The 12,123-nt window shown below is 44.9% G+C and overlaps 1 protein-coding gene across 6 annotated transcripts in view; it reads right to left on the minus strand.

Annotated features, from left to right (window-relative positions):
* Positions 1–515: 515 nt before the first annotated feature.
* PLA2G4C (phospholipase A2 group IVC) overlaps positions 516–12,123 on the minus strand; it is a 113,455-nt gene continuing 101,847 nt past the window's right edge. For all 6 annotated transcript variants that reach the window (XM_069760622.1, XM_069760644.1, XM_069760606.1 and 3 more), the window contains 2 exons: positions 6,812–6,986; positions 516–1,263 (listed from right to left, as the gene is read on the minus strand). In XM_069760622.1, the coding sequence (XP_069616723.1) occupies positions 1,100–1,263; positions 6,812–6,986 (339 nt within the window). In that variant the 3' untranslated portion in view covers positions 516–1,099. The remainder of the gene's footprint in view (positions 1,264–6,811; positions 6,987–12,123) is intronic.

Here is a 12,123-nt window from a genome sequence, read left to right on the forward strand (position 1 = left end):
ATAATACACACTGCAGAGATACACTAACAATAGTTTAATTACTTCCCTATTCTACCCTAGTAGATTAAAATTAGAGAGAATGACCCCTCCACTTTACACCACTAGGGAAGTTTTAATTTATAGGAAAAATTTTTTTCCTATTTTCTGCTGTCTAAACCTGGTTTGCGTCTTATGGTAAAGTACGTCTAATGGTCCAAAAAATACGATAAGTTTGTGGATGTAACGTGAAAAAATGTAGAAAAGTTCAGGGGGTAAGAACACCTTTTCAAGGCATGGACCTCCAGGAGAAATGGAGATCGGGGTGGAGCATCAGTGAAGCTGGGGCATAAAGAGTAAAGTGACGACTTAGAAAGGGCGAGTATAATGTTTCTTTAAACATATAAAACATTCTCCAGAATAATTTTACCGGCAGAAATCAGCTGATTGCTCACCCTTAATTATCTATCCATTCAAATATAAATACTACATATGGAAGTAGCACAAAAATTAAAGACAATTACACTTTTTACTTTAAATTTCCTTTCAATATATTTATTTTATATGCTATATTATAATATCATTATTATAAAAACTGAAAGAGCAAAAGTAAAGAGGTGTTCGGACCAGGAAAAAAAAACACAGGAAGTTAGAAGAAAAAGGCTATTGTAGGTGTTTGAAGTTTGTCAAAGTTGTAGGCAAATCTACAATTCCTGTCATTCCCTGCAGCCAATGCCTCCCTCACTGCTTCTATTCTTGCTTTCTTCCATGTCTGTTCTCCCATCATCAGGTAATCTGTTATGGTAAACAGCACCCACAAGTTAAAGCCAGAGATCATTTGCATTTATTGACTTAGAATATGCAGTTAAATGACCACTGATGTGACCAACGAGGTTTCTATTTCACGTGTTCTGTGACGTATCATCTCAGAAGGGAGAAGTATGATTTCAAGGCAGATTAGCAGAGAAATTATATCACTGTAAAAAGAGGACCTATATGATTTAAAGACAGCGAAAGGAGAAAAGATCTCAATAGTTCCACATTATGATCACTAATCAAATACTAATTAATTCATTAACATTTTTTTCTTCCCGGAACACCCCTTGAAGGGTAAAGACAGATTTCAGGCAGATGATTTACACTTCAGAAGTTGCTGAAATTTTTCTACTATACGATCTCTGTTCAGCTCTACATTTAATTTTGATATCTTCACAAGTTCTTGAAGTTGCGATTCACCATAGAAAATATTGGCGGTAGCATATTTCTCCCTTAATGCATACACTTTCCCTGAAAAATAAAATTAAAGTAAATTAAACATTTTCTAGGGGATGGCTGTTGTGCGTAATATGGCTGTGTTAGGCTGGTTTTACACTTGCGTACGGGAGGGCTGTGGATGGCAGCATACTTCCTCCCTTCTTCCTCCATAAAACCACGCCTAAGCTCCGCCTACACTCTGCCTACTTCTCCTTGCGTCCTGTATTGCCCTGCGTGCCTATCTTTATCATTGGCTACGCAGGCCATGCGAATGTATGAGGATGCCTCCGCATGCGCCATTTTGATGCTGTGCCGAACGCAACATGTTTCATTTTGTTGCGGTCGACGCAGCGTCAAAATAGCACATGCGGACGCATTCGCATGGCCTGTGTACCCAATGACAAAGATAGGTACGCAGGGCAATGCAGAATGCAGGATGCAAGGAGAAGTAGGCGGAGCGTAGCCAAAGCATAGGAGTGGTTTTTTGGAGGAAGAAGGGCAAAAGTACGCTGCCATCCACAGCCCTCCCGTACGCAAGTGTGAAACTAGCCTTATTTGCCAATATGCCTACTAGAAGCAGACATGTTTCAGTTTTACCCTGGTAAACTGTGGTCTAACATTTTTCCTTGAAGACAGTAACATGACTGGCATGCCAATGTGAGGAGGCGTAAAAGCCTTGCAATGCTTTTCTAACAAAATAAATCTATTGGAAGTAGCAATCCTAAAAGTCAATATCGACCATTTAACAAGTGTTGACGTATGACTTTGGATAAAATCCAAAGCGGAATCTCAGTTTTCAGACAGGGTTTTTCAGGATGATGCCCTTCATGAGTGCAAAGTATAAGATCTGATTTGGCTGTGTTATAGGTTACTGACTGGGATCTAAGGGGTAATATTTCTCCTTGTGGAGAGTAACATGTATGGTCGGGTTGATATTGCTTTTTAGGACTGCTATTTCCAAAAAACAAAACACATAAAATTAGAATGTTGTACATAAATACATGTGACAATATAATACAGTTCTATTTAAAGTATATATACACAAACAAATCCCTTATGTAACAGAGTCACGAAAAACATTTTGGAAAACAGCACCAAGTTAACCAAACAAAAGGTCAATATAATATATCATTAGTAAATATAAAGTACCTTGGAGGAATGGAGCACAGAGGATCCAATTACAGAAAAAAACAGAACAAAAGTAATCTTGCCTTGATTTCCGAGAACTAAACAAGATCACGGTTAAAACACTTACCCACTTCCACTCTTTCCCGACCTATATAATCAGCTTCTGGGGGCCAGGGTGGTTTTTAAACTTGATCTTAGAGGGGCTTTCAATTTGATAAGCATCTGGAAGGGTGATGAGTGGAAATGGTGTTTTTAACATCTGAGGGTCTTTCTGAAAACCTTGTCATGCCTTTTGGATTATCTAATGCACCTGCTGTGCTTCAAAATTTTATAAAAATATATATTTTCTGATTGCATTGGAAGATATATTGTGATTTACCTTGATTACATTCTAATTTTCTCAACAGATTTAGATACTCACCAGAAACATGTTCTCGTTGTGTTACAGAGATTGAGGGAGAACTCTCTGTATGCTAAATTAGAGAAATATGTTTTTTCTGTTCAGGAAATTCTTTCTTGGGGTTTAACTTGTCAGCAGAAGGGTTTAAGATGGACCCTGGGAAGGTGCAGGCTATAAATGATTGGGATCAACCTTGTTATCTTAAGGCTTTGCAGCGTTTTCTGGGATTTGTCAACTATTACAGGAAATTTATCAAGGGGGTTTTGCTAAACCCATTACTGACCTTACTCGTAAGGGGGCGAATCTCAAGGCTTGGTCACCGGGTGTTATCACGGCTTTAGAAAGATTGAAAGAATGTTTTATATCTGCACCCATTCTGATCCAACCTGGTCTCCAAGAAACGTTCATTATGGAGGTCGGGGTGCGGGCCGTCTTGTCGCAGGGGTCCAAAACTCTGACTAACCTGCGTCTATGTGCTTTTTTTTTCTAAAAAATTTTCACCGGTGAAGAGAAATTATTATGCTGGGAATCAGGAGTTACTTGCTGTCAAATTGGCCTTTGAGGAATGGAGGCATTTTTGGAGGGGGTGGTTCATCCAGTTACGTTGATCACAAGAATTTAGCTTACATTGAATCGGCTAAAAGGTTAACTTCTAGACAGGCCAGATGGTCCTTGTTTTTTTCTTGGTTTAATCTTTCTATTACACTCAGGCTAGGGTCTAAGAATGTGAAAGCGGGTGCATTAACCCGTAGTCTAGATTCCATTTCTCCTCCAGAAACTTCATCTTCCATTACTATTCAGAGTATTGTGATTTATATGGTAACCTCAGAATTGGAAGAGGAGATTCGTAAAGTCCAGTCGCTGGCTCTTTCCGCATCCCCAGGGTCCAAATTATTTGTGCCTGTGTACGTAAGATTGCGGGTGTTACAGGAATTTCATGATTCTGTTTTAAGTGGTCATCTTGGGGTTACTGCTTTACAGAAAGCTGTTGCTAGACTTTTTTAGTGGCTGTCCATGCATAATAATATTAAAGATTTTGTATCTGCTTTTGAAGTCTATGCAGGCGCCAAAGTCATTCATAGCCGGCCAGCTGGGGAATTGGCTCCATTGCCTATTTCAGAAAGACAATGGACTCATTTGTCCATGGATTTCATTACAGATTTGCCTCTGTCTGATGGGAAGACTGCTATCTGTTTGGTAGTTGATCGATTTAGCAAATACGCTTATTTTGTTCCTTTGTCAGGATTATCTTATGCAGAGACACTCTCCAGGTTGTTTAGTTCTCATATTGTAAGGTTACATGGGATTCCTCTGAACATTGCGTCTGATAGGGGCGTACAATTTATCACTAAATTTTTGGAGAGCTTTTTGCAATAAACTAGGGATTGACTTGTCATTTTCATCTGCTCACCACCTTGAAATCAATGGTCAAACTGAGAGGACAAATCAATCTTTGGAACAAATTTTAATATGCTTTGTGACTGCTCGACAGGTGAACTGGTCTTCATTTTTACCTCTCACTGAGTTTGCTTTTAACAGCCGAGTAAATCAATCTACCGGGACCCCACCATTCTTCTGTTATTATGGTTTTCATCCCCATTTTGGTGGATTTCCTAGGATTAGTTCTGAATGCTCTAGAGTGGAGGTCACCGTACAGAGACTTGGGGATGTCTGGAGGGAGGTTCAAAAGAATATTGGGACTGCCCAGATTCACCAAAAACGAAAGGCCGATAGAAGACGTTCAATGGGTCCTGTTTTAAAGATTGGGGATAAGGTTTGGTTGTCTTCTAGGAACATTACACTTAAAGTGCCATCGGTGAAGTTGGGTTCAAAGTTTACTGATCCATATGAGATCCTAGAGGTGGTCAATTCTGTGGAATTTAGATTAAGCTTCCTCCATTCCTTCGCATCCCTAAAGTATTCCATAAATCCCTGTTAAAGGAGCATGTCTCTTCTACATTGTCTCCCTCATCCCCGCCTCCTCCACTTTCAGTAGATGGTGGACTGGAGTATAAGGTTCAGAGGGTCGTGGATTCTCAGAGGGTCCATAATTCCTTCCAGTACCTCATCCACTGGAGGGGATACGAACTAGAGGAAAGATCCTGGGTTCCTTATTAAGATGTGAAGGCTGATCGGTTAGTTAGGGCCTTCCATTTAAAATTTCCTGTCCAGTGCCCCCCCCTAGAATAGGGGTTACTGTCACGGTTCCACCTCCCAGAGTGTCTGGGATGCAGTTACTGACAGCTCGGCCATCCAATCTGGTGCAGGGGTGTGAGGAAGCTGTCAGTACTTTGATTGACAGTTTGGAAATCCAATCTGGTACAGGGGCGTGCTGAGCTGTCAGTGTGTTGATTGACAGCTTGACTATCCAATCTGAGACTGGGAGGCATTGGCTGTCTCCAAGCATTCATTATTCAAGGTGATTGCCATGTGTCTGAGACCTCTGCCAGATGCTGTATGCTTGATCAGTAGTTGCCTGACAGTGGACTTCGTTCTGACCATCTGTCTGTTTAACCCCTTCATATCTGATCTATTATCCTCTCGATACTCTGACCTCGGAATGTTACCTTTCCATGCTTTTGTCTCCTCCTTCTGTTTATGACATGCCCTCCTAGCTTCTGACCTTGGACTCCTTGACCATTCTGACTCACGGCTTGGTGGTGAGAAATAACTAGCATCAAACAATTCTCTAACCTGTCTCATGTGAAGATAATTCATACTGTCCCACGATGATGTGAATGATTGTTAGGTCACAGAGGTTCAGCCAGTTAGAACTTCAGTGAACTTTCTCACAGCATCTCAGCTGCTCGACACTGTAGGAGCGATTACGCTACTGTGTCAGTGTGTTTCGGCTGGCGGTGATTAGCAATCACATCACTGATATGACCGTTATCCAAATCATCTGGATTGTCATGGGAGCGTATGTATTATCTTCACGTAGGACAGGAGAGGGATATAGTTGTTTATTATTTTTCTTCTTTTCCAGGGGAAAAGAAATAAAAATAAAGGAGTCTCTGTCATTATTTAATTTAAAGGATTTTGTTCTGGCTGCATCTTTTTTACAATCTAACTGTGGGGTTAGTAATGTCTTTTAGACAATTCTCCATTACTAACCTGTGGGCTTGATGTCAGCGACCATAAAACATCTGACATCAACCCCACAACCATACCTCCACTTACCACCGCATCAGGGCAAAGCGCTAGAATTGGCACATCTAATAGATGTGCTTTTTCTGGGCCAACTGCGAGGTGCTATTTTTAAGCTGGGGGGCCATGGATATATCTATGACCCCTACTAGTCTGAGAATACCAACCCCCAGCTGTTTGATTTAGCTGGCTGTCAAAAATGGGGGGAACCCCATGCCATTTTTCAAATTATTTATTTATATAATTTAAAACCCGGTGTGGGTTCTCTTTATTCTTGATAACCAGCCATTATAAAGCTGAGAGCTAAGGGATGTAGCCTGCAGCTGTCAATTTTGACTGCACTGGTTATAAAAAATAGAAGAGACCCCACTTCATTATTTATTTATAGCACAGGCACTGGCTGATGAATACCCCCATCAATTGTGCCTGCTTTCGCTGTTATCTGCGATAGCAGGCATAGTCCGATGAGAGTAGTACTCTCTCATCACCTGACACCTGTGACCAGAGGTAACCTTTTTACCACCAGTCACAACGTCTGGCTCACGCTGTCATCTGATAGTGTGGGCTGTCATATGACATCATGGGAACCGCACCTCTCTGATCGGCGGTAACGATCTTATTGTCAATCAGAGCCGCTGGTATTTCTCACACTGTCATGCAGATGGCAGCATGGGAAACAGCTGATGTTGGGCTGCCGAACTTTACTGTTCAGGTTCGCCCATCTCTAGTCTTGAGTTCAATGACTTGTGTGAATATATGATGTTTTGCCCTGTCTAGGGCACTGATCCTGGCAATTAATTATGGAATGCTAAAGGGTAGACAAGATACCACATTGAGGTAGTAAATACCACATTGAGGTAGTAAATACCACATTAAGCCTTTAATAGATATAGTGGCAAAACCAACCTTCATTGCTTTGATTGTTAAAAAGAGGAAAATGCATCACATCAGGAGTCCCCTTGCCATCTCTTTCGAACACATAGCAACTTTGAGATGGCACTTCAGATTCTCTATCTTCTATGTCTATGTTAGCAAAGGGGATTTCATTTATTTTGCAATATTCTTCTGTGGCTTTCAGTGTCTGAAAGAAAGAACAAAATAGGTCAGGAAAAATATGTAAGCCACATTAATGAATATAACATGAATACACATGTATATCACATCTCTGGTCAGTACTGATTTCACATTCTAATTTTTCTCTTTATAGGTATTGTAAGGATTTCACTCACTCAGCTGCGACGGCTGACACTCAGGAGACGTGTTCCTTTAAAGTTCACTGGGTTTATTGCTTCATAAACCATGTGGCAAATAACAGAAAGCAAAATGGGCCTTTGGTTCAGGCAAAGAAAAGCAAGTGTCCAGTTCATCCGGCTCAGTCCTGAAGCCGTAACACACTCAGGAGGGTTTCGCCTCCACACATATCTGCTGTGTAAAGGATTAGCCAGTCTTATAAAGAGCTAACCCCACCCAGTAACCCATCACATGATTAGCCATGTGGTCTGACATCACCACAGGTCCTGAAACACATATACAAGATTATGTGCAAGAAAGGAATACTCCGGGCTACATTACAGCAACCAGGCACTTATGTGGCACATACCTCCCATCGACTACAAACCCTTTAGCCATGCTACATACCTCCCCCCTCTGCCTAAAGCCGTGGGGCTTGGCACTTTCCCCCACTAAACAAGGGATTCTCGATAGGGCATCCGCATTACCGTGCAGCTTTCCGGCCCTATGTTCCACATGGAAACTGAAGTCCTGCAGGGCTAAGAACCAACGGGTGACTCTGGCATTTCTCCCTTTCGTTTCTCTCATCCACCTAAGCGGGGCATGGTCAGATACCAGTCTAAATTTACGTCCCAGCAGATAGTACCGCAATGTGTCAACTGCCCATTTTATGGCCAAGCACTCCTTCTCAACGACTGAGTAGTTCTTTTCAGATGAGGACAGCTTCCTACTCAGATAGAGAACAGGATGCTCCTCCCCATGTAGTTCTTGGGAAAGGACTGCTCCCACCCCAACATCTGAGGCATCTGTCTGAAGAATAAACTCTTTCTTGAAGTTTGGGGCCATCAGAACGGGTTGCTTACACAAAGCGTTTTTCATTTCTTGGAAGGCTGACTCTGTTTCTTCGGACCACTTAACCATTACTGATTTTGTCCCTTTTAGCAGGTCAGTCAGAGGCGCAGCCATCGTGGCGAAGTTTGGGATGAACCTCCTGTAATATCCCACGATTCCCAGGAAGGCTTTAACTTGTTTCTTGGAAACTGGTTTTGGCCATGTTTGGATTGCCTCCACTTTATTGATTTGGGGTTTTATTTCTCCATGACCCACTATGTATCCAAGGTACTTAGCTTCTTCTTTACCCAAGGCGCACTTCTTTGGGTTTATAGTAAATCCGGCCTCTCTTATAGCATCCAACACCGCTTGGACTTTCTCCAGATGACTCTCCCAGTCCGGGCTAAAGATGACGATATCATCTAGGTACGCAGCAGCGTAGGCCTTATGGGGTGCAAGGACTCTATCCATAGCCCTCTGGAAGGTCGCCGGAGCTCCCTGTAGGCCAAACGGCATCCGGGCATATTGGAAGCATCCATCAGGTGTCGAAAAGGCCGTCTTCTCCTTGGCTTCCTGTGCCATGGGGATCTGCCAATACCCCTTTGTCAAATCCAAGGTGGATATATATCTGGCGTGCCCAAGCCTTTCGATTAGCTCATCAATACGGGGCATGGGATAAGCGTCGAACTTGGAGACTTCATTCAACTTCCGATAGTCGTTGCAAAACCTCCACTCTCCATCAGGTTTTGGGACCAGGACAATTGGGCTCGACCAACCGCTCTTGGATTCCTCAATGACCCCAAGCCTCAACATACGCTCCACTTCCTTGGAGATAACTTCTCGACGAGCCTCAGGAATACGATAAGGTTTTACATTCACCCGCACATGTGGCTCTGTTAGGACCTCGTGCTCTATGACCTTCGTGTATCCTGGCAATTCTGAAAACAGGTCCCTGTTTTTCTGGAGTAACTCCCGGCACTGCTGTTTCTGGGTCTTTGATAGCGTCTCTGCTATAGTAACCGCTCCAACCTCACCTTCTGGGTTGCTTAACAATGACTGAGTTGCTGTCGGCTCTCTATCTTGCCATGGCTTGATGAGGTTGACATGGTAAACTTGGAATGGTTTCCGTCTTCCTGGTTGGTGAATTTTATAATTTACCTCCCCAAGTTTCTCGACAACCTCATATGGCCCTTGCCATTTGGCCAAGAACTTGCTTTCCACCGTTGGAACTAACACAAGAACTCGGTCTCCCGGATTGAACTGCCTCACTCTTGCAGACCGGTTGTAGACCCTGGCTTGAGCTTCTTGTGCTTGGAGAAGGTGTTCTTTCACGATAGGCATCACCTTTGCAATCCTCTGCTGCATCAGGGCCACATGCTCAATGACGCTTCTGTGGGGTGTGACTTCGGCCTCCCAGGTTTCCTTGGCTATATCCAGGAGTCCTCGTGGATGTCGGCCATATAGAAGCTCAAACGGTGAGAACCCTGTGGAGGCCTGTGGAACTTCACGAATGGAAAACATCAGATAGGGTAAGAGACAATCCCAGTCTCTACCGTCTTTCTCTATAGCTTTTCTCAGCATGCTCTTTAGTGTCTTGTTAAACCTCTCAACAAGGCCATCTGACTGGGGATGGTACACCGAGGTCCTCAACTGGGAAATCTTCAGGGCTTTGCATAACTCCCTCATCACCTTGCTCATGAAAGGTGTACCCTGGTCAGTCAGGATCTCCTTTGGCAGACCTGTCCGGGAAAAGACATGGACCAACTCGCGGGCTATGCTTTTTGAGGAAGAATTTCTCAAGGGAATTGCCTCAGGATAGCGTGTGGCATAGTCCAGGATGACTAATATATACTGATGGCCCCGAGCTGATTTAACTAAGGGACCGACCAAGTCCATGGCAATTCTCTCGAACGGTACCTCAATAATGGGCAGTGGCACAAGGGGGTTCCGGAAATGAGGAGTAGGAGCAGTTAGCTGACATGTAGGGCAGGACCTGCAATAGTTCACTATTTCCCGGTGACACCCAGGCCAATAGAACCTCTGCACAACCCGTTCCTGCGTTTTTTCCACCCCCAGGTGTCCACCCAAGATGTGTGAATGGGCCATGTCCAACACTTTCCGTCTATACGGACCCGGCACTATCAACTGCTCTACCAACTCCTCCCGTATTTTCGTGACACGGTACAACAACTCCCCCCTCAACAGAAAATGGGGAAATCTTGTGTCTGCCCCCGGCTCCTGTACCACCCCGTCAATAACTGTGACATTATTAAAGGCTTCCCTCAGAGTGGGGTCCCTATGTTGGGCAGTCCCAAAATTTTCACCGGTAACTTCTAACTCCAGAATGTCAGATGTAGGGGATACTTCCTCCTCATCCCCAACCAGAACACAAAAAGGAAAACTGTCTGCCTCTGGGTGTGGCGATACCCTTCCAGGGTTCACTGGTTCCCTGCCAGGCAGCTCAGAACCATTTCCCCACAAATCCCAAAACAAACAGAAATCCCGGCCAATAATTATAGGGTGCAACAAGTCCTGAATCACACCGACTATGTGGGACTCAGTGCCACATGCCGTTTCAATGTCCACCCTGGCCATAGGGTAGTCCTTTGCATCACCATGTATGCACCGCACTCCGACCATCTTTCCTGGGAGCAGGTGGAGAGGAAAAGTGGCCCTCACCAGGGTCACTAGGCTCCCCGAGTCTAATAGTGCCGTTACTGCTCGACCGTTCACCTTTACGGGACACGCTTGAGGTCCCTCGTTGGATGGAGAGTTCACACTACAGGCTGGATACGCATAGTATGAACAACGGCGTCCCATGCTGCAGTCCATCTGCTCAGTGGTTTGGGAACAACGGGCAGCTATATGTCCTGGCTTGTGGCACCTCCAACAAATAATATCACCCGTGGGGACCTTGGGCACCACCTCCCCCGCCCTTTGTGACCTTGGACGCGCCACCCCTTTTTGGGACTCAGCTGCCTTCTGGGACCCCCAGTACGGCATGGGCTGCCTCCCGAAGGAGCCTTCCAACCCTTGGTATCTCTCAACCAGTCCGATCAGCTCGTCGGCATTCTGGGGATCACCCTGGGCAACCCAAGACTGTATAGGCCTCGGGAGGGAATGGACAAACCGATCCATCATCACCCGTTCTACCATCTGTGCAGGCGCAGAGGATTCTGGCTGCAGCCATTTCTGGACCAGGTGCAACAGATCAAACATTTGGGAACGAGGTGGTTTGTCCCGGTGATAGCCCCAGGAGTGAACTCGCTGTGCCCTGACAGTCAGTGTCACCCCCAAACGTGCGAGAATCTCGGCTTTCAATTTGTGATACTCTTTGGCATCCTGCAAGGTCAAATCATAGTACGCCTTCTGGGGTTCTCCCGTCAGGTATGGCGCAAGTACCTCTGCCCACTGCTCTGGCGGAAGTTTTTCCCTCTCAGCGACCCTCTCAAACATCCTCAGGAAGGCCTCAACATCATCCCCGGGAGTCATTTTCTGCAATGCGCGTCTTACCGTCTTCCGGACGTGGGTGTCATCAGCCAAACCTGGGGTTGGGGCGCTCGCCTTGCCCTGGATGGCGGTTGCCAGAAGCTGCATCTGCTGCTGATGCTCCTGCTGGCTCTGCTGCATCTGCTGCCGTTGCTCCTGCTGGTTTTGCTGCATCTGCTGCCGTTGCTCCTGCTGGCTCTGTTGTATCTGCTGCATCAACAGCCTGTTGGTGTCTTGCTGCCTTTGCTCCTGCTGGCTCTGCCTTTTCTCCTGCTGTGACTGCATCTGGACCAAGTGTTTCAGCAGGTCCTCCATTTTCTCCGGCAATGCTTGCTGGCTTGCAACAGCCTTGACCCAGGACATTCAAAAATAAACTCACGTCTCCGCTGGGAACGCTGCTCGCACGTCTACCACCAATTGTAAGGATTTCACTCACTCAGCTGCGACGGCTGACACTCAGGAGACGTGTTCCTTTAAAGTTCACTGGGTTTATTGCTTCATAAACCATGTGGCAAATAACAGAAAGCAAAATGGGCCTTTGGTTCAGGCAAAGAAAAGCAAGTGTCCAGTTCATCCGGCTCAGTCCTGAAGCCGTAACACACTCAGGAGGGTTTCGCCTCCACACATATCTGCTGTGTAAAGGATTAGCCAGTCTTATAAAGAGCTAA

Source organism: Ranitomeya imitator, chromosome 1 (genome assembly GCF_032444005.1).
Source record: "Ranitomeya imitator isolate aRanImi1 chromosome 1, aRanImi1.pri, whole genome shotgun sequence".
Taxonomy (NCBI): Eukaryota; Metazoa; Chordata; class Amphibia; order Anura; family Dendrobatidae; genus Ranitomeya; species Ranitomeya imitator.